Source organism: Rattus rattus, chromosome 13, assembly GCF_011064425.1.
Source record: "Rattus rattus isolate New Zealand chromosome 13, Rrattus_CSIRO_v1, whole genome shotgun sequence".
Taxonomy (NCBI): Eukaryota; Metazoa; Chordata; class Mammalia; order Rodentia; family Muridae; genus Rattus; species Rattus rattus.
The window spans coordinates 19,506,933-19,529,315 of NC_046166.1; the positions used below are offsets into that span (position 1 = coordinate 19,506,933).

The 22,383-nt window shown below is 49.5% G+C and overlaps 1 protein-coding gene across 2 annotated transcripts; it reads right to left on the minus strand.

Annotated features, from left to right (window-relative positions):
- Positions 1-1,830: 1,830 nt before the first annotated feature.
- On the minus strand, positions 1,831-21,330 carry Prxl2a (peroxiredoxin like 2A). Of its 2 annotated transcripts, none has more exons than XM_032919078.1 (6): positions 21,200-21,330; positions 10,965-11,144; positions 9,392-9,483; positions 6,314-6,454; positions 5,234-5,398; positions 1,831-2,602 (listed from the first exon to the last, which is right to left on the minus strand). In XM_032919078.1, exons 2-6 carry the CDS (start codon positions 11,140-11,142, stop codon positions 2,489-2,491), a joined length of 690 nt encoding a protein of 229 aa, XP_032774969.1. In that variant the 5' UTR covers positions 11,143-11,144; positions 21,200-21,330; the 3' UTR covers positions 1,831-2,488. The 2 variants fall into 2 exon arrangements, with proteins under 2 accessions (XP_032774969.1, XP_032774970.1); XM_032919079.1 differs by having other exon boundaries at positions 10,965-11,127; positions 21,200-21,328.
- Positions 21,331-22,383: the final 1,053 nt, after the last annotated feature.

The window sequence follows — 22,383 nt, forward strand, 5'->3', positions numbered from 1 at the left end:
GCCTGGGCTAGGTTCTAGAGGACCAGGTTCCATCTCCAGCACTCGCAGAGCAGCTGACAACTGTCTGTACTGGGATCTCCAGTCCCAGGGGATCTGACACTATCTTCTGGTCTCCTCAGGCACTGTACACACACACACACACACACACACACACACACACACACACACACACCCCACAGACATATATGCAGGTAAAACATTCATATTTATTAAATTAAAATAATAATCCTAAAAAATAAAATAAGGGTCTGGAGAGACGGCTTAGCAGTTAAGAGCACTTGTTACTCTTCCAGGACTCAAATCTGATTCCCAGTACCGACACAGCAGCTCAAAACCATCTGCAACTACAGTTCCAGGAGACCTAACACCTTCTTCTGGCCTCTCATGCATCTGACACCACATAGGCACACATGCAGACACTCACATATAGACATAGATAAATCTCGAAAACAGACAAAATAAAATTCCCAGCCACATCTACCCGGAGCAGTGCTGACCTTAGTCTGTGCTACTGATTAGCCACTGTCCCATAAAGAGAACGGAATCTACTTCTTCTGCCTTTAGCATCCATCCTCAGGTCTCCGTCTTAACGGGATGCTGAGGTAAAGTACAGGCATCCAACCTGGATTCTTCACAAATACTTGTGAATGGCAGGTACGGTTTTCACGATTTTCATACCCCCGCTCGCCCTGTTTCCATCTTTTACTGGTTTACAGGCACTCACTGACACACACAGCTTTTACCTGACTGCTGGGAATCCAGAGCCTTTTGTATACACAACAAGCATTTGCCCACGAGCCATCTCCACAGCCCAAGGTTTGCATTTTAGTGCAAGAGCCCGCCAGTGTCTTTGGGGCCTCCAAGGAACTTATTTACTTATTTTAGCAATAACCAGAGGCCCAGGGAGTACAGCTTCTGGGAAAGAAGTCATATCAATCCCATACAAGTTCCGGAGGGTGTTTCCTCAAAGACTACGGAAGCCTGCACGGCAAGGATTGTGTACAGTTCACATACCCGTCCCCACCCAAAGTCAGATCCATGTTTGATCTTGGTCCTAGGCCACCCTCCTCTGATCACTCTGCATACCCAGCCCCTATCTTGCCTCCCTTCCTGCTTTAACCGCCATCTTGTCCGCTCTCCTATTTCCCTAGAGGGCAGATTCTGGCCTAACCTCCTTCTGGTTCCCACAGCTCCCCCTCTTTAAACTCCCTTGGTGTCTTGGTGGAGACTCCTTGGAGGAAGGCTCTCCTTGGGGCTCTGTCGACCTTTTACTTCTAAGACAAAACTTAAACACAGCAAAGGGATGGAGCTGTATTTCCTCGTGGGTGTGTCCTTTTCCTGGTTTACCAGATTAGGCCATAAGATCAACATGAGAGCCGTTACCACATTTAAATGCCAAGATCATTATTCAGAGAAGATGGCAAAACTTGTAACGAAAATGACAGAATGCAGCGGGGCATGGTGGTGCACGCCTTTAATCCCAGCGCTCAGGAGGCAGAGAGTTCAAGGCCAGCCGGGTCTATAAAGCAAGTTCCAGGACAGCCAGTGCTATGACACAGAGGAACCCAGTCTTGAAAAATCAACAACAACAATAATGATGGAACGCATTTTCTTGAGCATCCCCAACCCCCTCAGATGGCAGTCACTACGGCTGCCCCTCCTCACTGTTTATCCCAGGAGAATACACATTTTTCACTTGTAGCCAGTAGTCTGGCTTTCGTTACTCATCACCAGAAACCCCTTGTGTCCTGCTGGGTGTGGTGGCTCATGTCCCTAAGACCTGAGCTTAGGAGGCTGAAGCGAAAGGAACAAGGACAAGAGAAACCGGTGTTCAGAGGTGATTCCTGATGCATTTTTATTAGAGCCAGAGGTGACAGCTTTTTCCACTGAAACACATCTGTGTCCTGAGGGAGGGCCATGAGAAGCCTCCCCTTGTAATTTACCTTTGTCAAACCGTCCAAGAACACAGCACAATTGCTTTATGATATTCTCTAATTATCAAGTCAACCATCAGCTTCTCTTAGGTGTGTGTATGTCTGTCTGTCTGTGTATCCTACCCAGGGCCATGTGCACATTAGGTAAATGCTCTACCACTGAGTTGTTTCTTAGTCCCACTTCTCTCAGATTTCAGATGTTTTCTTTTTAATTAGGCATGAAAACAAAATCTACTTCACATCCCAGCACTAGGACATATTCCTGTGACGGGAGGCTTAACAGTCAACTTTAGGCCTTAAATTTTCTAGATCTTTCCTCAAATAACTCTCACTGATTTGTTAGATTTTACTCTGTTCTGTCTGGGACCTATTTGCCCTATTGGGTCTAAACGGAATGTTAAATATTCTGGGATCTAAACAGACAATTTTAAAATACATCACCAATTCCCAGTAAATATGGTGCAATGGCCTCCTAGCTCTTGGGGTCACAGTGAAAGCACAGCTCATCTGGTGAACACCGCACAGGCCCCCGTTCTCCCCCAACCAGCAGGTGATCAGCTTTGCCTGGAGGCTGGGGTCTGTGCCTTGATCTTCTTTACAGCTTCCAGAACAGAGAGCAGGTTCACTTTGTCTCCAAACTCTTTTTCTCGGTGCTCAAGAAGAACGCCCTAGAGGGGAAACAGGAAGGGATGTCAGGCTCCACTCAGAGGGGTTCACTCATGAAACAGACTCTGAGCACCAGCTGTCCGTCAGTCCTGCGCTTGGGCGGCTGAGAGCTCAGATCTGAATCAAACCCAGCACCTTCACTTGAGAAGTCCGGTCTTCTGAGGAAGGGGACTGAAGCAGTCATGTCCCAGTACTTGGGACAAATGAAGCTAGCTAATTAAGAGAAAGGTATGTGGAAGGCTTCATGCAGATACTAGAACAATCTATCTGGAGGGAAGAGAATGAAGACAGAAAACAGCTAGGAAGCAGCGCTCAGAGGCCACCTCGATGGCTGCTGGAGGACCATCTGAGAAGGGAGACCCATTCTTTTCTTTAAACCTCCTAAACTGGGGTCACACTTCCAACACAGTGAATCAAACACACCAAGATAGAGGACATCCTAAAGTCACCGTGAGGTAGTGAAATGATAAAAGGACATGCTTAATTCACTGTGGTATCTGGACGCTTGTCTTAAATTTCAAATAATCTGAAATGTGTCCTGTCATTAGAAAGACAAGAAAACAGGAAAAAGAGAGGAAGTCCAGTCAGTGAGGTAGCTTATCCAGCCGAGGCACTTGCCATATACAGGCCTTATGACCCCAGGGTAATCCCTGGGTCTTGCACAACGAGGCGAGAGGGAGCCAAGTCCTGGGGGTTGTCCTTTAACCTCCACACACACATTATGATGTGCACATGCCTGTACGTACACACACACACACACACACACACACACACACACACACACAAACACGCACACACACGCACACACGTACACACACACTCCAATAAATAATAAAGAAAAGTCCACCACATTAGGTTGACCATTAGGAAGTGAGTAAGGAAACTGTGATTGTTTACTGTGTAAGTCAAATGCAGACAGTGAAAAATCAGGGGAAGAATGTTTGATGGCATGGGAAACACTCGTCATCACTGTGGAGAGAGAGAGAACAACCAACTGCCACCCAGCTCTGTTCTAGTGGGCTGCCTTCAGCACCCCCTACGAAGGCCCCACACGCTTTTCACTATTTTGCTGTTTTTAGATTCTCTACACAACGTAGTAACCTATATTCTTTACAGTAAGCGAGGCATCACGAATCACTTTTAAAAAGTTCATACCTGCAGGCACTTGACATAACTGCCGAAATGCCTCCAGGAGGAACTAGGGTTGCTGCCCAGCCAACCCAGCTCACCCGCTACCTTGCCAGCTCTGAGGGGACCAACAAACACCACACCTAACAACACCAGGAATGTGCTAGCCTGGCCATGAGTACCCAGTGAGTCACCACCAGGCAAGAAAAGGCTGGCAGGTGTACCAAACCCTGCCCTAGAGGCCACCGTAGGAGGCCAAGGTAGGACAATGAAATGCCACGGGGCTAGACCAGGAAAAAGACCTTCTATGGTCACCTAGACCAGGTCACTGAGAACCACGTCTGCAGATAATCTGTACACACAGTGGGGTGCTGTCCTTCTGGGTTCCTGAGTTTAATTTCTCCTGTGCTACTCACCAGCCATGTCTGGTCCACTTCCATGTAGATGGGAATGAGGAAACTAACCTCCCAGACTGCTGGTGGGTCATAAGAAGATATGGAGCCATACCAACGGGCACCTCTAACAAGGCAGGTGCCTGGTGGCCACTCCTATTATGACACTTTGATATACTTACTAGAAGTCAAGAGACAGAACTACATCAAATTAGATACCATTTAATGCTAAACTCTAATACAAATGAGTAAGAACAATTACCAGCACATTTTTTTTTTTTTTTTTTAAGATTAGAAATCGAGCTTCCTATTCTGACTTCTTTTATGTTGGGAGATCTAACAATGCAGAGTGAGGCTGCTTTTCTACAGAAACAAAACAGCAGAAGTCCAGCCACACCCCCACACACGTGCATGTCACTGATTCTATGGTTTCCACGCAGGCTTGTTGTCTCCGGGTCCTCCTGTGACCCATGCCTGTCCACTGAAAGCCCCAAGCCCACGTGGAGTACTCATCTGCCTCCCAGGCCCACAGGGACCTACCTCATCTCTCTTGCCCATACCCTTCCTCAGGGTCCCCACACTGACTCTGGGTCCTCATTGCCAGGACTCCTGACACCCTGTTCACAGAAGTATCATTTTCTCCCCAGGCGCGGTCCTGACACCAAGAGTTCCACAGGACTCTCACACGTTCCTAACTGCGCTCCCACCTATTCCTTCTACCCTTCTCCCTCTTTTACTTTCCTCCACATCTGTCCTTGATGGCTTGGGGACATGGCCAATTGTGTATATTCACAGACAGAATAAAAGTGAGCTACCTGGGCAAGAACTGAAACACGGCTTGAAACAGGAAGTCAGGCTCAGGCCTCTGCAGTACCACACTGGACTAAGCCCAACTGGTCCAGCCGCCCAACTGCTCTCGGTCTGCAGTCCAGGCATCCTGACTGTCTGGTGACCTGACTTAGAGTGCATGTATGAGAAGCAAGCCTATGGAAGATGTGTGACCAGTGACGACGCTGGGAGGAAGGATGGAAGGCACTAAATGTGGAGATTCATGCCCCCTACTTCAGCCTCAATTCCAAACCCCTAGGTCTGTAGTAAATACCGAGCTCTTACCTGCTTTCCAGATCCTATCACAAAAACCCCTCCGAGGATGAAGCCTTCGCCTTCAAAGTTTCCAGAGAAGCCTCCCTTCCAGGCCCGGAAGGAGTTATACCACACACCCAAACGCACGAGGCCCATAAGCATCATCTTCCGCTTCTCTGGACCATAGAACTTTTTCTACAGAGCAAGGAAGACCCCACGTGAGCAGTCTGCATGCCTCTCAGCCCCAAGAAGGAAGCCAGAGCCAAAAGCCCCGGATCCTGCAGTAATACGTGTAATTCTCTTCCCAGGGTCACACTCAGCTGCCTAGGGGAACAAAAAAGCTGCCAGCCCTGACTTCTTTACAGAAAAAGAAAAGGAAAAATATGAAAAAAAAATTAAATTTAATTTCACGTTGCTTTTGTAATGCAGTGCTTGAACCCAGGGCCTTGTACATGGATGTTAGGTGGGTCCTCTACCACTGGGTTCAACGTCTGCTCTCAAGACCCTTTCGATCTGAGACACCGCTCCTGCCACCCGCCACCATGCGCCTTCTCACAGTCCTTACAACATCTTGTAGGGGGAGAGAACAAAGGAGGTAACTGCATATATTAAGGGACAAGGGTTTGGCTATGGTGCAAGGATCTTCTGTTCTTTCCCTCCCTCCCGGGTCACCTGACAAGAGGCTTCAGTAACAATGGAGAATGACTTTCAAGAGTCTGCCTGTGCTGTGCTCTGAGAGCTGGGGGACCCTGAAAGTTCAGGGAAACTGAAGGGGGAGGCCTACCTCCATCTCCAGGACAGACCTACCCTAGGTCAGCGACCTCTCCCAGCTGAGAACTAGTCCCACCAGCATACAGCCCAGGGCTCACAAGCCTGTAACACACTCGTTCTTTCTGTGTTTTATTTTTAATTATGTGTCTAAGAGCATCTCTGTGTGCGTTTACTCAACTGAGCAAAGTACTCGAGAGGCCAGAGCGGGACAGTGGATTCCGGGGAGCTGGTGTTACAGGCCAAGGTCAGCCATTCAACATGGGTGCTGGAAGCTGAATGTGGTTCCTCTGGAAGAACTCTTAAGCACTGGGGTGTCTCTGCAAGCCACAACACGCTCACCTTTTCATCCAGGAAGATTTCCCCTTTGAAGTAAGGCTGGAAATCCTCTACTTCCCTCTTAACCTTCTCCTTCACCACTGCGTAGAGAGGGACACCTAGCTCATCCAGCTTGGGCTTCAAGGACATCAGATCTGCTGCTTCCTGTGGAAGACAGGAAGGTTCAGTGACATGAGCTCCCAGAGCTCAGCAGTCAAGAAACAAACCATGGCCCAGGGTTGACACTAAGCGGAGAGACAAAGGTAACAAAATTCCAGAATCAAGCTTCTGTGAAAGCCCTCCTCTCCCCCCAGTCCCTGCTAGAACTTTCTCTTTCCGTCTCTAGTCTAACCTACTGGAATGGTATCTTTGTTCTAGAAAGATTCCCAGACCTGTCCTACTTCTCAAGCATGTTCTGTGCTTTCTGCCAGGGGCTTTTTTGGTGCTAGGTCTTCATGTCACCAACGAGCACGGTCACTCAGGTTCCAAAGCATGCCTTACTATAAGAAATTCTGTCTTCTGCTTCATTCCCAGTGTCTAGAACATGGCCGGCTATACGGAAGGCACTAAACCCTTGGTGGAAGGAGCTGAAGGTGGAAAAGGGGAGGGTGTGGCTGTGCTGAGTGGAACAGACATCCTTGATCCTCGTGAACCGTGTGCTGGAAGAATCAACAATACCCCGTGAATCATGGAAACGCTTAAGAAGCTTTTCACATTAGAGGTCCTAATTAAAGAACCACCAGGAAGTTCTTTTAAGTGTAGCCTGCCCACCTCTGATATAAATATAGTGAGAGGATATTTTCTATAACAAGAAAAAAACAGAAAGAAGCACAAGCAAAGCTAGACAGAACAGCACTGATTATAACATATTTACCAAGAATGCGACTGAGTAGCAAAGTCTGAGTACAACAGAAGGGAGGGGCTACAGTGTCTGATGTGGTTGAAGACCACCTGCCGGAGATGCGGTTCACTGCTCTCCCGGCCCTTTCCTCTGGGGATGTTGCTATATAAAGCTATTGAGAGGAACAGAGTCATATATCTCCTCTGTTAAGCCACTCACACACGTCTATCCGCCCACATTTCTGGACCCTGTAAGTTTCCACAAGACGCTGTGCCAGGGCACAGAGCAGAACACCGGAGAATAGGCTGCAATTAGGAAGTGCCATTGCTCCTGGAACGTTCTCTGTATCACTGGCTTCAACAGATCATGTCAGAGCAGTTTCCCAGATGGTGCCTGGAGGCATATTAGATACGGAATTAAAAGCCCGCAGCTTACACTCCATCTCCAGCATGAAAGAAAATAGTGAACCCCTCAAGTTGGCCAAGTCTAAATGACTGTGACCTGTCACGTGACCAGGGGGGACTGAGACTGATCAGAAAGTTAGCTTGCCAGTCACCCTGACCTTAAAGTAAGAGGGGTCTATGTTAACTGGACAGGTCCAGTTCCATCACTGGGGTCTTAAATGTGGAAAAGAGAGGAAGGAAGTCATTATTGGAGGGATGGGATGTACCAATGATCTGAGCAGCTAGTGCTGACTTTAGAAACAGAGGGAGAACTCACAAGCCGAGAACACCGGTGGGCTCTGGAAGGGTGCAGAGACAAGGACATGAACTTACGCTACAGTTTCCAGCGGGAGTGCAAACAGAACTCTAGACCTGTACGCTGACTGCTGTTAAAACCAGCAAACGTGTGTCATTTTGTCCCAGCAGTCGTAACTGAAAACACACTAAGCAGGCAGTTTGGCTTTGGGGCAACCTCTGTAAAATGAGAATGGTGACAATAGGTTGCGTTTCTAAGAGAACCCTGAGAAACTGTGCACAGCCTGGGGATGCAGCTCAGTTAGCAGACTGCTTGTCTAGCGTGGACAAAGCCCTGGGTTCCATCCCCAACATCACAGAGAATGACACAGTCTGTGGTGCACGTCTGTGATCCCAGCACTCAGGAGGCGGAGAGGAGAAGATCAGAAACTCAAGGGCTACCTAGCGAATGAGAGATCAGCCTGGGCTACATGAGATCCTGTCTTAAAAAACTGAAGGAAAAAAGGTGCCTTGCAGGTAAAACGCTGCAAAGTGTGCACTCAATAGTGTCAGTGGATTCTTTATCACACACAGAAGCAGAAAGAGATCTCTTAGGGTTGACTCAGGCTTCCAGAGGAATGAGAGTGATAACCCCGATGGGGCCAAGGGTGTTTGTTACTTGGGAAGCTAAGTGGTTTCAAGGCAAGAGAACCCCAGTCTGTTTTTCTCCTGGTCAAAGCAATTATCTAAGAACTTGGGGCTTTTGGTACCACCTGGGCAGGCCGTCGAACTATCCTTGCCCTCTTTTTACTTATTTATGGAGTGACAGGGCCAGGCTCAGGCCACGGTAAAATTCCTTGTTGCATTAGCATTTTGCATCTCAATAACTACAGTTCCTGCCCTAATACGTGTGTTCAGTTTCGGGAATGGCTTCCTCTTGAGTTGCTGACCTGGAGCCACACTGTACATAAGCCTCAGCGTCGCTCAAGCTTACAGGCCAATGCATCCGCACTAATGGTATGACTGAACCCCTGCACAGCCGCCCACTCTGCAAGAGCAAGAGGGGAGAAAGAGCAGCTCATGATCTAGAGTGGAAAGGGGCTACGGTGGATCCCAAGGATCAGGAACGCTCTAAAGCGCCTCCTAGAGGAGGTCCCTGCTTGCTGCACCTTCGTCAGAGGAAAGCTGACAGCTGAAAGTGGGCAGGGAGCATTCCTCGAGGATTAGACCCTTACTTCAACAAGTGTGCATCCATGCGGACCAATAGGAACTCTCAATAGAGTTCTCCTGTTGCTGCCCCGGATTAGATGAACAGGCAGTGCAGGACATGGCTGCTACCATATTGGGCAAAAGGCTTGAGGGACAGAGAAAGTGAGACGTGTGTGGCTAACCCCACCAGGGTATTTGGAGTTGTTAAAAACACGATCAGAGCCAATGTCAAAACAAATGCATAGAGCAAATAACAGAGGCATCCAGAAATGTCAGACGGCTTAGGAGCACACCTAAGCCCTTGGTCCTGCTGGAAATACTCCAGACCCCGCTGCCTGAATGCTTTACTTCCAACAGATCTTCAAAGGCACTCACCGCTCGACAGAGGAAGCAGCCTGGCCTTCGCACAGCCATAATCACAGCCCCATTCTTTTCCCATAGCTCCTTCGCTTTGAATGTCCTTGGTTCTGAGAGAGAAGAAATGGTTACGGCTTCCTTCCGGCCTGCCCAGTCCTCCTTCAACTGTTTAGAAGGTCCTGAACTACGTCCAGCTGACCTCAGCTCAGGACCCAGCCTAGGAGGGGACCAGGAGAAGGCAAGCACTGACAGGGAAGACTCAGGATCCGACTGCACACTGAAAAGCCCCTCCCCTACAAAAGCCAACTTTCAACTCGAACATCCAAACTGTGATCATTTCTGGCAAAATTAAAATTCCTTTTATGGCTGGCAGCACTGGTCAGTCTAATAATTGTGTAGAGCCCAAAATGAGTTTTGCATTTGACACCCCTCCCACAAATACTCTTAAAAGCATACTCTTCAAAATAAAAGAGAATGACCTAAACATTTGAAGTGCAATACCTGTAACTAGAAGAGGGTGGAAGACACCCAATGAGCAAGTGCTTGGGAGAACTGGTGTGGACTCATTTTAGATTAACCTTAATTATTTTAGTATTCCTCAGAGGTCACCACGCACTTGTGGGATACAGTGTGAAAAATCAGGAAAGAAGGGAAGTTGTAGTCACATGAGATTTTTAAGACCGGGGCTGAACAAAGCCTTGGCATTTCTCTCTCTCTCTGTGCTTTTTCTAAGGTGACCTGTGGTGAATGTGAGCCACCACGCCCCTGCCTTCCGAGGGCAGCTCCCTTACCTTGCACTGATATAAGAGAATAGCTTTTCTCTGGGGCACTAGCCAGAGGACCTTCCGATCAGTGAGCCCTAATGTTTACCAAGAAATCTCCCTGCGCACGGAGCCTGGGCACTGATGTGGGAGTGTACCTGGCAGGGGTACGGGGGGCATGATTGAGTGGGGCTCACAGGTGAGCACCTGAGGACAGGTACACAGGCTCCTTTGTCCTAAAATCGGCCCCCCTTCTTCTGCAGCTTCCTCACAGGCAGAGTAACCACAGAGTAACCAGCTCTCCAAATCCCCCTTTACAATGTGCATTTTCTTACTGTGCACCGGGCCCTGTACCATGCATGAGGAATACAGAATGGGGGGGAACGGTGTTTCTCGAGCTCATTCCGCCCAGACAGTTCTATTTATTTTATTCTTTGTGACAATCTCGAAAGCCTTGGAATTCCTCAGAGTGCTCTCCGGAATAGCTGGCTTATTAAGGGATGGTAAAATATCGCGAAATATTACAGAGCAATTTATCACGGCAGTTAAGGCAACAGTAGCAGAGAGTGAAAAATTACTTTGAAAAGATAAAGATGAATTAGCCATTAATACCAAGACCACCTCTATGTGACTACAGAAGCAAGGAAAGGGACACAGCAAAATAAAAAAAAATGATTGTGCTAGGTGGGTACAGCTCCTGGTAATTTAAAATTGTTATTAGATTTCACCACAACATTGCTTCGAGAAAAAGGGATGATCTTAAGAAGAAATCTGAAGGAGTTAGGCACGTATCCTACCACCCTGGAAAAGTACACAAAGTCACCCCTTACCTTTCTCCAATGTTTTCAGATCTATGTCTTCCAAATATTCCAGTGCCGCCTTTTGGGGCTTAGAGAGAAACATGTCTGTGTTGGCCAGGAGCAGTGCCAGTGCAGCAGCCCCAAAAGCTCCCACACCGATGGACCACATACCCATGGAAAAGAAACTTGAGTCCTCGAGAAAAGACATGTCTGGAGAAGGAGAAGAAGGAAGATGTTACGGACACAGCTGGAGTCTGACCTCTGCCCCAGGCTCCGGGGCAACGGGCCAGAGGGGGAGGGTCCGAAGCAGGGCGAGACGGGATGGCTCGGAGCTGCTCAGCCGCTTGTCTCAGCCCCGTTTGAGAGCTTGGGAGAAGCACGGGCACACGCGGGTTTGTGTCCCAAGGAGCTTACTAGGGCATGAGGAGTCATGAAAGACATGGTGGCGTCTAGGGGCTTTCCTCACACCTGTGCTTTCCTGGTCTGTGCTGCTCAGCGGGGCTGCTTTCCTCTCATTCTCGTTCACGTGGGGGAGGGGGTGGCGAGTGGCTCAGCTATCACCTCCCTGGGTAGGGACAGCCTTCTCGGCTGTGATCAGAGGATACTTGGTTTTGTTACCCTATCTTGTCTTCCTCTGGAGTTTAAGAATCTCCCAGAAACAAGGCCCGCATTCTATTCATCGAAACCCCAGCGACTGCCCAGCGGGGCCTCACTCTGGGGAGACAGATAATCTTAGTGAATTTCTCCCAGCTGAGAAGAGCTTTCTCACTGATTATAAAAATGAAATAGGCTGCCATTTAAAAACAAAAGCAAAAGGGTTGGGGATTTAGCTCAGTGGTAGAGCGCTTACCTAGCAAACGCAAGGCCCTGGGTTTGGTCCCCAGCTCCGAAAAATAGAAAAAAGAAAAAAACAAAACAAAACAAACAAACAAAAAAAAAAGCAAAACGAACAACAACAAAAACAAAAACACAGTTTCAACAGCACCAACACATCAGTGCATAAAAGCACACCTGACAAGAAAGCAGACACTGCCTGAAGCCTGCCACCCGGCCACTGTCAACCGCCAGTATCTTAAGATCTCACCCCTCCTGGTTCTTCCCTCAAACCCAGCTTGGGTCATCGACAGGGACAGAGACAGGAGTAAACCACCTAACAGGTTTAAGTCCACCTGGCACGATTTTTTTTTTTTTTTTTTTTTTTTTTCCGGAGCTGGGGACCGAACCCAGGGCTTTTCGCTTGCCTAGCGGCTCTACCACTGAGCTAAATCCCCAACCCCAACCTGGCACGATTTGACCTGGAAATATCTTCAAAGCCTGAGTGGAGGCTGGGAAGCCCACATCACTGCTGAGACATGGGGCTTTGAGGAAGGAGGAAGTGACCTATGGGGGAGACAGAAAAGGATTTAACACCAGGACCGGACTGAAGCCAGCTTAGGGAGTTCAAATTTGAGTTACGCAATAAAAGAGGTCACGTCTGGTGGCACAGGCCTGTACCTCAGCTTCTCAACAGGGTGAGACAGGAGGACCCCATGAAGTTCAAGGCCATTCTGGCCAATTCATTGAGTCCCTGTCCCAAGGGAAAAAGAGGCTGAGCTCTAGCTTGTGGGTAGAGTGCTTCCACAGTATCTTCAAGTTTTAATTCTCAGTATTATTAAAGTTAAATTAGTCAACCAATAATTAAAAGGAATGGCCAAGGAAATATGACACACAAAGAAAAAGAAAAAGAAAAGAAGAAAGAAAGAACGGATGGACCTAGTACTGATTCACTTGGAGGAAGGAGGAGGCCGGTATGGGTGTTTAAAGGCCTGGTGGCTGCGACTGCTACTGTCCCCCTGCTTTCAGCTGAGAGGGAAGAGGGAAGACTTAGAACCACACAACGTGGTTCTATGGGCAATGGCTCACCACAACCAAGTGCTGAAATGAATTCAGATGAGTGATGAGCATGGCTTATACACAATCAAGGTCTCGGGCTCGGCGGGAAAGAACATTCCGCAGGCCTGCTTCCAACTTTTCTTTGGCAAAGTTACACATAACTGGATTATGGTTCACAGAACGACAAGGAGGGAAAGGACGTCTCCCAAGCACCTGCTATAAACAGAAGCCTGGAAAAAATGTCGGGGCCATTATACTGTCTACCACGGTTCTGGATTATGGGCAGGCTTACATACTTCAGGAGCACATGAGTGCGGTCATCGGGTTACACATGTGTAAGCATTTCTGTAAGAGGTCAGCTTATGTCAACCCTCCTGGTGGAACCAGCAGTGCAGCTGGGTAGTCCTGGGACCTCTTCCCTCTGGACGCGTCCCCTACTGCACTCGTAGAGGCGCCACGGCTCCACTTCCCCACCACTCGATGACAAGCATTCGGCTTGTTCGCTCACGATCACATCGAGGGAACTCACGACTAGACTGAACACTTATTTTTATGACTAATTTACAATCAACCGAAATAGCGATTTTGGAGAACCTAGTATGACACGCAATCCTTAAGGAGACACAGGCCCAGTTCATAAAGTATCGTAATAGTAAGTGGGAAGGTTAGGTGGCTTGGAGGGAAAGGACACTTGGGTTGTGGGGCCACAAGGAAGAGAGCCAGTCCAGACGACCACAGAAATAGAGGAAGTGGCTTTGGGATTGGTGTGGGACACCATTGGCACGAAAGCTTGGCTGGGCAAGGAATGATCGAGCCCGGCATGGAAGACACTGGGAGCCTCTGGGAGAGGAGAAGCAGAAGCAGCCTGCCCTGTAGCAGCAATGGCGGCTTCATCCACCCCATTTTCTCATGGCCGTCTGAGGCATCTGGGTTTCCTCATGGCTCTCGTACCATCATAAGGTCTCAGGTATTCTCGGGCCCCCGCTTCATTCTATGTGTTTAAACCACTGGGGATGGGTCTAGGGTAGAACCACCTACCAGACTCAGCCCTCCTCTGTGGGATTTGATCGTGTGCTAAAGGTGCCCTACGAACTCACATGGCCCAGACGCGCCCATCTCCGGACCTCAAGTTCAAGAAGCTTGTGTTCAAGACGTGAGCTTCAAAGCTACCCCAGGCACGATATTTTCCACCCTTGCCCTTACCCTCACCCATACTGTGCTTTAAAAAAAAAAAAGGGTAGAGTCACTCCTCTGGGGAGAACACGCCGGCAGGATCCGCATCCCGGCTTTATCACCCGTCCTGGTGGAGGCAGACTTCTCGGTGAACAGCCTCACGCTGCCCACCCCAGCAGGTGGCTTTTCTGCTGGTGACAGGCAGCGAAAACTAATCGCCAGAAGTACCAAGCCTCCGGAACTCAAAGAACTCCTGACAAATATAGGAACAGATACGACAAAAACGTGGGGCACAGTCTCTCGGACCCTGAATTACCTACTCCCACTCCCACGGGCTAATAACTACCAGTGCTTTTCCACCTGAAAGACCACTGACCGGAGGAACGGGGAAGCCAGTAACCCCGAATTGTCTAAATGTTACTTGACATATTTGGCTTAGGCTTATTGTCTCAATTGCCTGGTGGAGCAGAGGATATTCTCTTTGCGGGGGGCAACACTAAGGCTCTGAAGTTCAGGAACTCCCTCTGTCACAGGGCCAGCAGGTAGCAATCCTGTAGTCAACAAGAACAGCACTCCAAAGCTTAGAGTCTTTCTGATGTCACTCCTGGCCTCGCCACACATTCAGAAGTGGGTCTGTGGAGGCCAAGGATGCGACCCGCCACCTTCAGAAGAATTTCAAGCAGGAGGCTTCTTGTATTCAGTCATCAAACGCAACGTCACTACGTTCCTTTCTGGTCTAAAGGAAATTTACCATAGACCAGCTGTCCCTTCTCTTTTCTCCCACTCTGTTCCCTTCCTTCAAAAGAAGCCCAGTCTCTCCAGAAGAGAACTGCAAGGTTGTTTACAGAAGAGCCAACCCCCACCTGACAGCCATACTATGCAGCTCCCCAGGGGGAGGCTTATCAGATCCCGGCGGCTCCCAGAAGGTGAAGCTGGATAAGACTAAATAAACAGCAGCTGTAAGGGCTCACAGTGGCAGCTTTGGTCTGGAGAGAGCTGAGGGTGGGTAGAGGGAAGCCAGCTGGGTCCCCTAAGCCAAACTGCTACCATCTTCCCCAGGCTCACCCTCTGAACTCCAGAATGAAGGAGTGACACAGCCCCTTAGACCCCAGGGACATCTTCCGACAGAAACACTAACAGCTTACTTGGAACCCAACATTCGTCTTCATTAAGCCCACTTTGGCCCACCTGCCATTTTAGGCTTCATCCAGCTTGGTGCCCTTCCCCTAAATATCCATCCTTCAGCGGGCCAAACCCGGGAAGAGCACTTACCATGTGCGGTGTCCACGCCTCTGCTTCTACTGACAAAGGACTCTGACCCACAGGCTATGTAGGCAGGATGGCCAGGCACAGGGAGGGCTGGAGGTGGAGCTCTGGAGTCTCGCCTAGGCCCCTAAGCTTAGCCACTCCACAGGCAGGACTGGGCCACACAGACACCCTCCAGCTGCCAATGGTTAATCTCCAGAAAGCATCAAAGTGGCCAGCTGCCAAGGCCCCCTAGCTCTTCAAAAAAAATTGAGCAAAGTTTTGAGTCATTTGCAATTTGCAGTCATGCAGACTGTAACATTTCTTAAGTGCCAGCAGACTCCCCTGTGCTATGGGTGCATACGAAACCAGGCCCACGTGTCACAGGCAGCATCAAAGGGACAGGTCCTTTTGTCCAAGGCTCTTTGCCCAGCCTGCTCTGTACCCTTCTTTACTCTCCACCAGGAAGCCCTGGACTGCCAAGGATCCTGACCTGATCTAGTCATCATCGCCTTTCCACTCCCTTTCCAGGACGCAAAGGTGTACGCATGTTCACTTAGGCATGGGTCCTGTGATCAGATAGAACCTTTGGGTGGCCATGCTTTCAGAAAAGGGTTTTAGCACAGGGTACTGCTTATCTCGTCAACAGGCAGGCATTTACCTAGTTGGCATACAAGAGCTGTAAGGGCTCAGAGTGGCCGAGTGAACGAACGCTGGGAAAAGGAAGGGCATGAGTAGTAAATAGTGTCCTATCCATAGTAGCATGGTTGGTGAGGGTGCTGTAGTGGCCAGGGGAGAGACCAGAATGGGAGCGGAAGTTAGGCTCTGTCAGCTCTGCTGAGACACTCATTGTATGAGAAGCTGAAATAAAGGTTTCAGGGTGATACGATCATTCTGGCTAGGGACTGGAGAGATGGCTCAGCAGTTAAGAGCTTTGGCAAGGCTTCCAGAGGCCTGGGTTCGAGTCCCAGCACCTGTATGGCAGCTTGTAACCATCGGAAATGCCAGTCCCAGGGATCCAAAGCCCTTTTCTGGCCTCACTGACACTGGGCAGGTGTGCACATGGTACACAGACCTACATGCAGGCAAAACAGCTCTACACACGAATAAAATAATAAATAAATAAAAACCACTCTGGTTACAGCATGGAGAGTGAAGTGAACCAAAGTAGCCTGGCCAAGTTCAGAGGAATGGGGATCCGGTCTTAGGCTGTGCAGTCAGGGAAGAAGAGGCTGGGCAGCAGACTCATAGGAGATGGACAGAATGTAAAGTGTAGGCCAATGGAAGGAAAATGGACGCCAGGTTTCTGTCTTGAGTAGTTGGCTGGACACTCGTGTCAGTTGCTGACTAGGGAGCTCTAGAAGTCAGTAGTGGACGGAGGACAGCTTTGGATCTACTACAGCAGGTCCATATAAAACCCACTACCTGGAAACTTTGAGTCAGAAACAGGAATGGGGCACTGGAGAGATGGCTCAGTGGTTAAGAGCACCGACTGCTCTTCCAGAGGTCCTGAGTTCAATTCCCAGCAACTACATGGCGGCTCACAGCCATCTGTAATGGGATCTGATGCCCTCCTCTGGTGTGTCTGAAGACAGCGACAGTGTCCTCATATACATAAAGTAAATAAATAAATCTTGAAAGAGAGAGAAAGAAGAGACACAGAGAGAGAGACAGAGAGACAGAGAGAGACAGAGAGAGACAGAGAGAAAGAGGAATGGGGACTTGGAGGGCATTGCCAAGCCAGTGGGTGAACTCCTGGAAGTAGGTAAGGTCACCCAGGAAGGATGTATAGGTTCAGAGAAACCACTTACATTGCACACCCTTCCTTGAAAGCGTTGCCAACTGAAGGTTCTCCCTGATTATAGGGCCTACGACTTTGTGAACATATGCACTTCTCTGCACACTGTGGAAAACAGGGCTCATGTGTTGTGTTGTGGCTGGCTGGCTAGCTTCACGGTATACAGAGGGCAAAGGGGATTCACTCCTACATCAACAGAACTTGCCAAGGATCTGCTGAATGTAATGCAGGGACCGTAACGAGCACAGAATGTCGAAGCAAGAAGGAAGCGAGTTGGATTTTACTCTTCAAATGTCACAGTGGAGCAGAGTCGGAGGTATTTGTTGCTGCCTAATTTTACCTCTGCGTGGACATGGCTAGCCTGGTACTAGAGAAAACACTCAAGCTTGGGACGTGACCTTGCAGAGAGTCCCAGCTCTGCTGCTCACTGGCCACGGGAGCTAACACGGCCCCCGTTCCCACTCTCACTCCCACTCAGGTTCTGTAGCACCCGATGACTACACCTACAGGGAGAGACTGGAGGGCACCCGGCACTACTGCGCTCCTTCCGCGTGAGCACAGCATCACGCGCACAGGCGTTGAAGTCAGAGACTTGTTCAAAGAGCTGCCTCTAGGCAGGGACCGATAAAGTCTTAACAAAGCAAAAGCATCAGCAGTGGGTGGGTTAACTCATGTCTGAAACATGTAGGGACAGTGAGAAATTCTAAACATCAAGGGAACACCTGCCCTGCCCAGCCTCACCCAGGGACTCTTCCCATCTCAGAAAAAGCTGGCCTGAGGCAGACCCAAGGGATGGAAGAAAGGAAACGGAGGGAAAACGAGGGGAAGAGGCACATGACTTCCTTGGCTCAGGCCTTCAGTGAACAGACAGGAAAGATGGTTCCCCACCACTTCTCTACCACTGTTAATGTCCTCTGCTCTAAAAGCTCTACGTCAGTAGCCCCTTCACTGCGTAAATGAAGAGCTAAGACCCAGAGAAGCTGGCTAGCCTAAAGTCACACGGGTAAGAGGGGCATCAGTGTCCATGTTGGGACTCAGGTATGGGTCTCCCAATTCCCACTCCATGGCAGCTTACCCTGCTTTGGATTCTCAAGGTCCTACACTACCCACCATGAACCCGGCACTAAAACTAGGACAACATGCACACACACACTGACACCAGATACAGCCGGTGCTGAAACCTGTTCACTGGCCTTGAACAAGCTGAGCGCGAGATTCCTCCTGAATGGGGCCTGGTGTCTGAAGAGAAGCCCAGTCTCTCCCAGGCCCAATCCTTGGCCAGCAGCTCACAAACCAGTGCCAAATGTTTTCTTAAGGACCATTCTGCCCACTCTCTGGGGAGAAGCTGGCCTGCAGTTTTTTTCCTATACACAGTGACAAGGCCCTGTTCATTCCGGATGCCACCGAAAAATGCCAGCTTAGCAGTTACTGTCACAGTGAGAGGCAGCAGAGAACTCCCACAAGCACCTGTGGAAATGGCCACTGCAGTGACCAACGCTCGTCTGCCCCCGTCAGTTCTGTTGTCTGGGGCACATGCCTGCTTCTATCCCACCCTCCACTGAGACGCTAAGAGTCAGAATTGTGAACGTATGATCAGAGGAGAAAAACACCACACATTCAGAGACTGAGAAACAGAGGCACAACTGAGAGGGAGGGGGACAGCTGGCCGGGAAGTCCTTGCCTCTGGGAAGTGGTTCCAAAGACCTGGGCACTCTGCTAACTTTTCAGCCTCTTGCCTTGGCTCAGAAGACCTGTTCTCTCAAGTCCTGTGAATACGGACAGGAAGACGAGGACAAACCTCCAAGAGGCACTGGGTTCGGGCCACCAAATCTCAGCTCTCATTCTGCCCTAGAGACCATTTTCTTGCTTATCACCTTGAATCGTCTGAAGAACAAGCTGCATCCAGTGGCGGCCCGTGTTTGAGAAGAGCAACAGGAAACAGGTGCTCTGGGATGTCCGGGACCGGACTGCGGGACTAGGCAAAGCTAGTGCCCTGCCCTGAGCAGATTCCTGAGAAGGGCTTGACCTTTTCCCTCCTCTTTCTCGCCCGTTCTCCCGCAGGTATGGGTCCCTCTCGACCCCCACAAATAACTGGGTCCCCGCTGGCGGGGACACTGGGAGACCAAAAAGTCTTCCTTACGGTTTTCGTTTGCTTATCCTTTTTCCTTTTTTCTTTTTTCTTTTTTTCTTCTTTTTTCTTTTTTCTTGGAGCTGGGGACCGAACCCAGGGCCTTGCGCTTGCTAGGCAAGCGCTCTACCACTGAGCTAAATCCCCAACCCTTTCTTTTTCCTTTTTTAAAGAAGACAACACCTTTCTGTGAGGCCCAGGATAGCCAACAGCTTGCCACCTTCCTACCTCAGCCTCCTTAGCGCTGGAATTTTAGGCACAGACCACCCCACTGGGATGGTCTTTGGCAGGTTTCAGATTCACTCACTGTCCTAGGAGGGCAAGACAGACACCAAATACGGGACAGTTTCTCCAGCAATGTCACGACAAGTCAGTTTTCTGAGTGGAAGTTCCAGGTCTGGGGGCGTCCTGCCTTGTGTCCACGTTCTCCACAGCACATACTTTGAGTTAACTCTTTGGCTCTCCCACACTGCTCCTGGCAGTGCCAAAGGTCAAGGTCAACTGCAGTCTCCCTTGGCAGAGGCCACTGAGCTCGTGGGTGGGGCTGGCTCCTTCCACAGCATCTCTGGACAGTTCCTGCCACACAAGCCTCTGTCCAAACAGAGTCTGGGCTGAGAGCATTTCAAAGAAGCAGAGAGCCAACTAGCAGGAGAGTTGCTTTTAATCTGAGATACTAACGAAGTCTGGGCACGCACCTTAGAACTCCAGACCGGACCAACCCTTCTGGTGCCCCACAGGCTTGAAATGATCATTAGACACGAAGACTGCAATCCCAAAGGCAGAGAGTGGAGGACTGCAAATTCAAAGAAAGCTTCAGGGATGTTCAAAGCTACCCTGAACGACATAAGACTCGCCCCTCCAAGAAGAAAGGGGGAAAGAGGTAGGGTATGAATGCTTCGTACCCCTCCAGGAACAGCACAAAGGGTCTCAAGTAAATGCCATCCCTTATAAGGAAGGAGACTAAGGAAAGGTCAGGCCAAGAAGAACTAAGTCCAATACCTACAAGTTGTATGAGCCTGGACCAACCAGGTTCCACATTAGCCAAGTGGGAACAATTTCTTAATCACCTTCTGAAACAGAGCTGAATCAGTGAAGATGCTATTAAGCTCTTTACAAAGACTGCCAGATTTACTTATTCCTGCATTAGTCAGTGATCACCCCAAATATTTGAAATGGATTTTCTGACGAATCTCTTCTAAGGACCTAGGGTGTGCAGTGTGAACCCCAGTTTTGTCTCCAAGGATGGGCGAAAGCAGGAGCATATAAGACTCTATTAGCAGGCTCCATGACAATGCTTTTCGAAATTAAAAAAAAAAAAAAATCAAGAAGTGAGTATTTTCTTTTCAAATAAGTCATTTACCAAGCTCCGAGGGAAAAAAAAACTGTCGAAGTAAAAGTAAAACCAAAAAAGTAGGTAACAGGGCTGTGAAAACATAGGCGGCACGGTGCCAGCGGGTATCTCAGAATACGCCTTTCCCATGCGACCTTAAATTTCTTTATCTCCCTCGGGTCATTTTCACCAACTCCAACGACCTAACAATTCGGAGGGTTGGAGCTCGGCTCTCATTACCACACCTCAGCAGCGTTATGAAATGTACTACTGAGCTTTCTAAGTCAAAGGTTTGCAACCTTTGGAAGAGAAGGAAGAACAGGTATCTCAGAGACTTCCTGACAGGACACCCAAACACTGAAATTGGACAGCCACGGCCACCCCAGCAGCCATCAGCCCACCTTGGGTGGACGGCCCCCCCTCCCTCCGCGCGCCCCACTGCCAGGTGAACGAGCGTTTCTTTCAGTCCCCTGTCCCAGTAATTCAAACATCTGGGTGCCAGACGGACAAGAGTTTTTCTGTCCTCTGTCCCAACAATTCAGACAGCTGAGTGCCACCAGCGCCATTCCGGGACTGGGGTCTCTGGGCCCCAAGCGTGGAGTTTGAACTGATCGCTGCGGTGGGCGGAGCTTGTCGGAGAGAGGTACCTGGGGAGGACCTGGCCGCATCCTCCATCCCGCATCCACTCTCCGCCGCCCCTGGCCTGCCTCGATCCTCACCTGCGCCCCCCAAGGACCCCGCCTCCGTGGACTTCACTGGTCCCCTGAGCTACGCCAGCGGACGCAGGAGGCTCCTCCGTTGTAGCGCAGCTTTGAAGGCTCGTGGGACTAAGATTCCCCGCGCCTGCGCAGCTCAGCGCCTACGCCACCACGCCACTTTCACGTGACAGACACGCCCCCGCAGCTCCAGACCCGGGACTGGGCAGAAATGGGGTTGCCTTGGGGCAGTTCTTTGCTCTCTGATTTCCACAGCGCTAGTTTGGAACTGGCGTGCTCTGTAGGGGTGCTGCGCTGTCATATCCAGAAGCATGTAGTGTGCGTGCATGCGTGTGTGTGTGTGTGTGTGTGTGTGTGTGTGTGTGTGTGTGTGTGTGTGTGTGTTGCAGCCCCCAGCCCCATAAAACTTAGATGTCCCAGTGCCTGTCTTCACCCCCAAATGCTGGTTATCAGAATGAAGAAGAGCAGCTGAGAACTGGCTCTAGGATAATACCACTCCTCCAGCTTCTGAGCAACCCTGTGGCAGGCTTGTCTTTCACTCTTTCGTGGTCGCTTGTTTAATGTAGCTCAGACTGGTCTGGAATTGTTTATCCTCCTGCCGCAGTTCCCCAGGTGCTGGGATTACAGGCGTGCACCGCACCGCCATGTCTGGCTTTCACCAATTTTTCTCACTCCTGTAGTAAGTGTTCATTACTGTCGTATAAAAGCCATAGTCAGAAGAACAGTTTCAAAGACAGGATTAACTGACTCACACAGAGGAGTTAAATATGGGGGTGGGGGAGACAAAGGCAGAAAGAGATCGCAGAGCAGTTTGCAAAGAATTTACGGCAGCCAGACCGTCACACTGGTCAGAAACGATCATCTGTCCTGTGTGTGTTGGGCCTGAACATCTGGCCAGAGGATTAGGCTGTCCTGGTCTATCTTTCTTTACCTTCCTCTCATGCTTCTCACTGTAAGAAGCAAGACTCTATGTAATAACAAATTCAAGAGACTAGGGAAGGCAAGACAGTTTTTATTTTACTATCTTGTAAAGTTAGGTGTTACCCTAGACAAAAGGTTTAAAAAAAAAAGTTGGCCTGCCATTTTGGTGTCAAGACATATATGCTTTTTACAGTCCTGGTCATGAATATTCTTGTCCTCTCTTCCCCATCAGTGGGGTGATTTGAAGAGTTACAATCATTCCCTCA

Bases quoted from the DNA above. Each gene is read 5' to 3' on its own strand.
- Prxl2a (XM_032919078.1), bottom strand. From the start codon at position 11,142: ATGTCTTTTCTCGAGGACTCAAGTTTCTTTTCCATGGGTATGTGGTCC. The intron at 5,399-6,313 runs GTGAGCGTGTTG...CTTGCTCTGTAG, and splicing joins AAATCTTCCTGGATGAAAAG to AAAAAGTTCTATGGTCCAGA. The intron at 2,603-5,233 runs GTAAGAGCTCGG...TTTCCCCTCTAG, and splicing joins TGATAGGATCTGGAAAGCAG to GGCGTTCTTCTTGAGCACCG.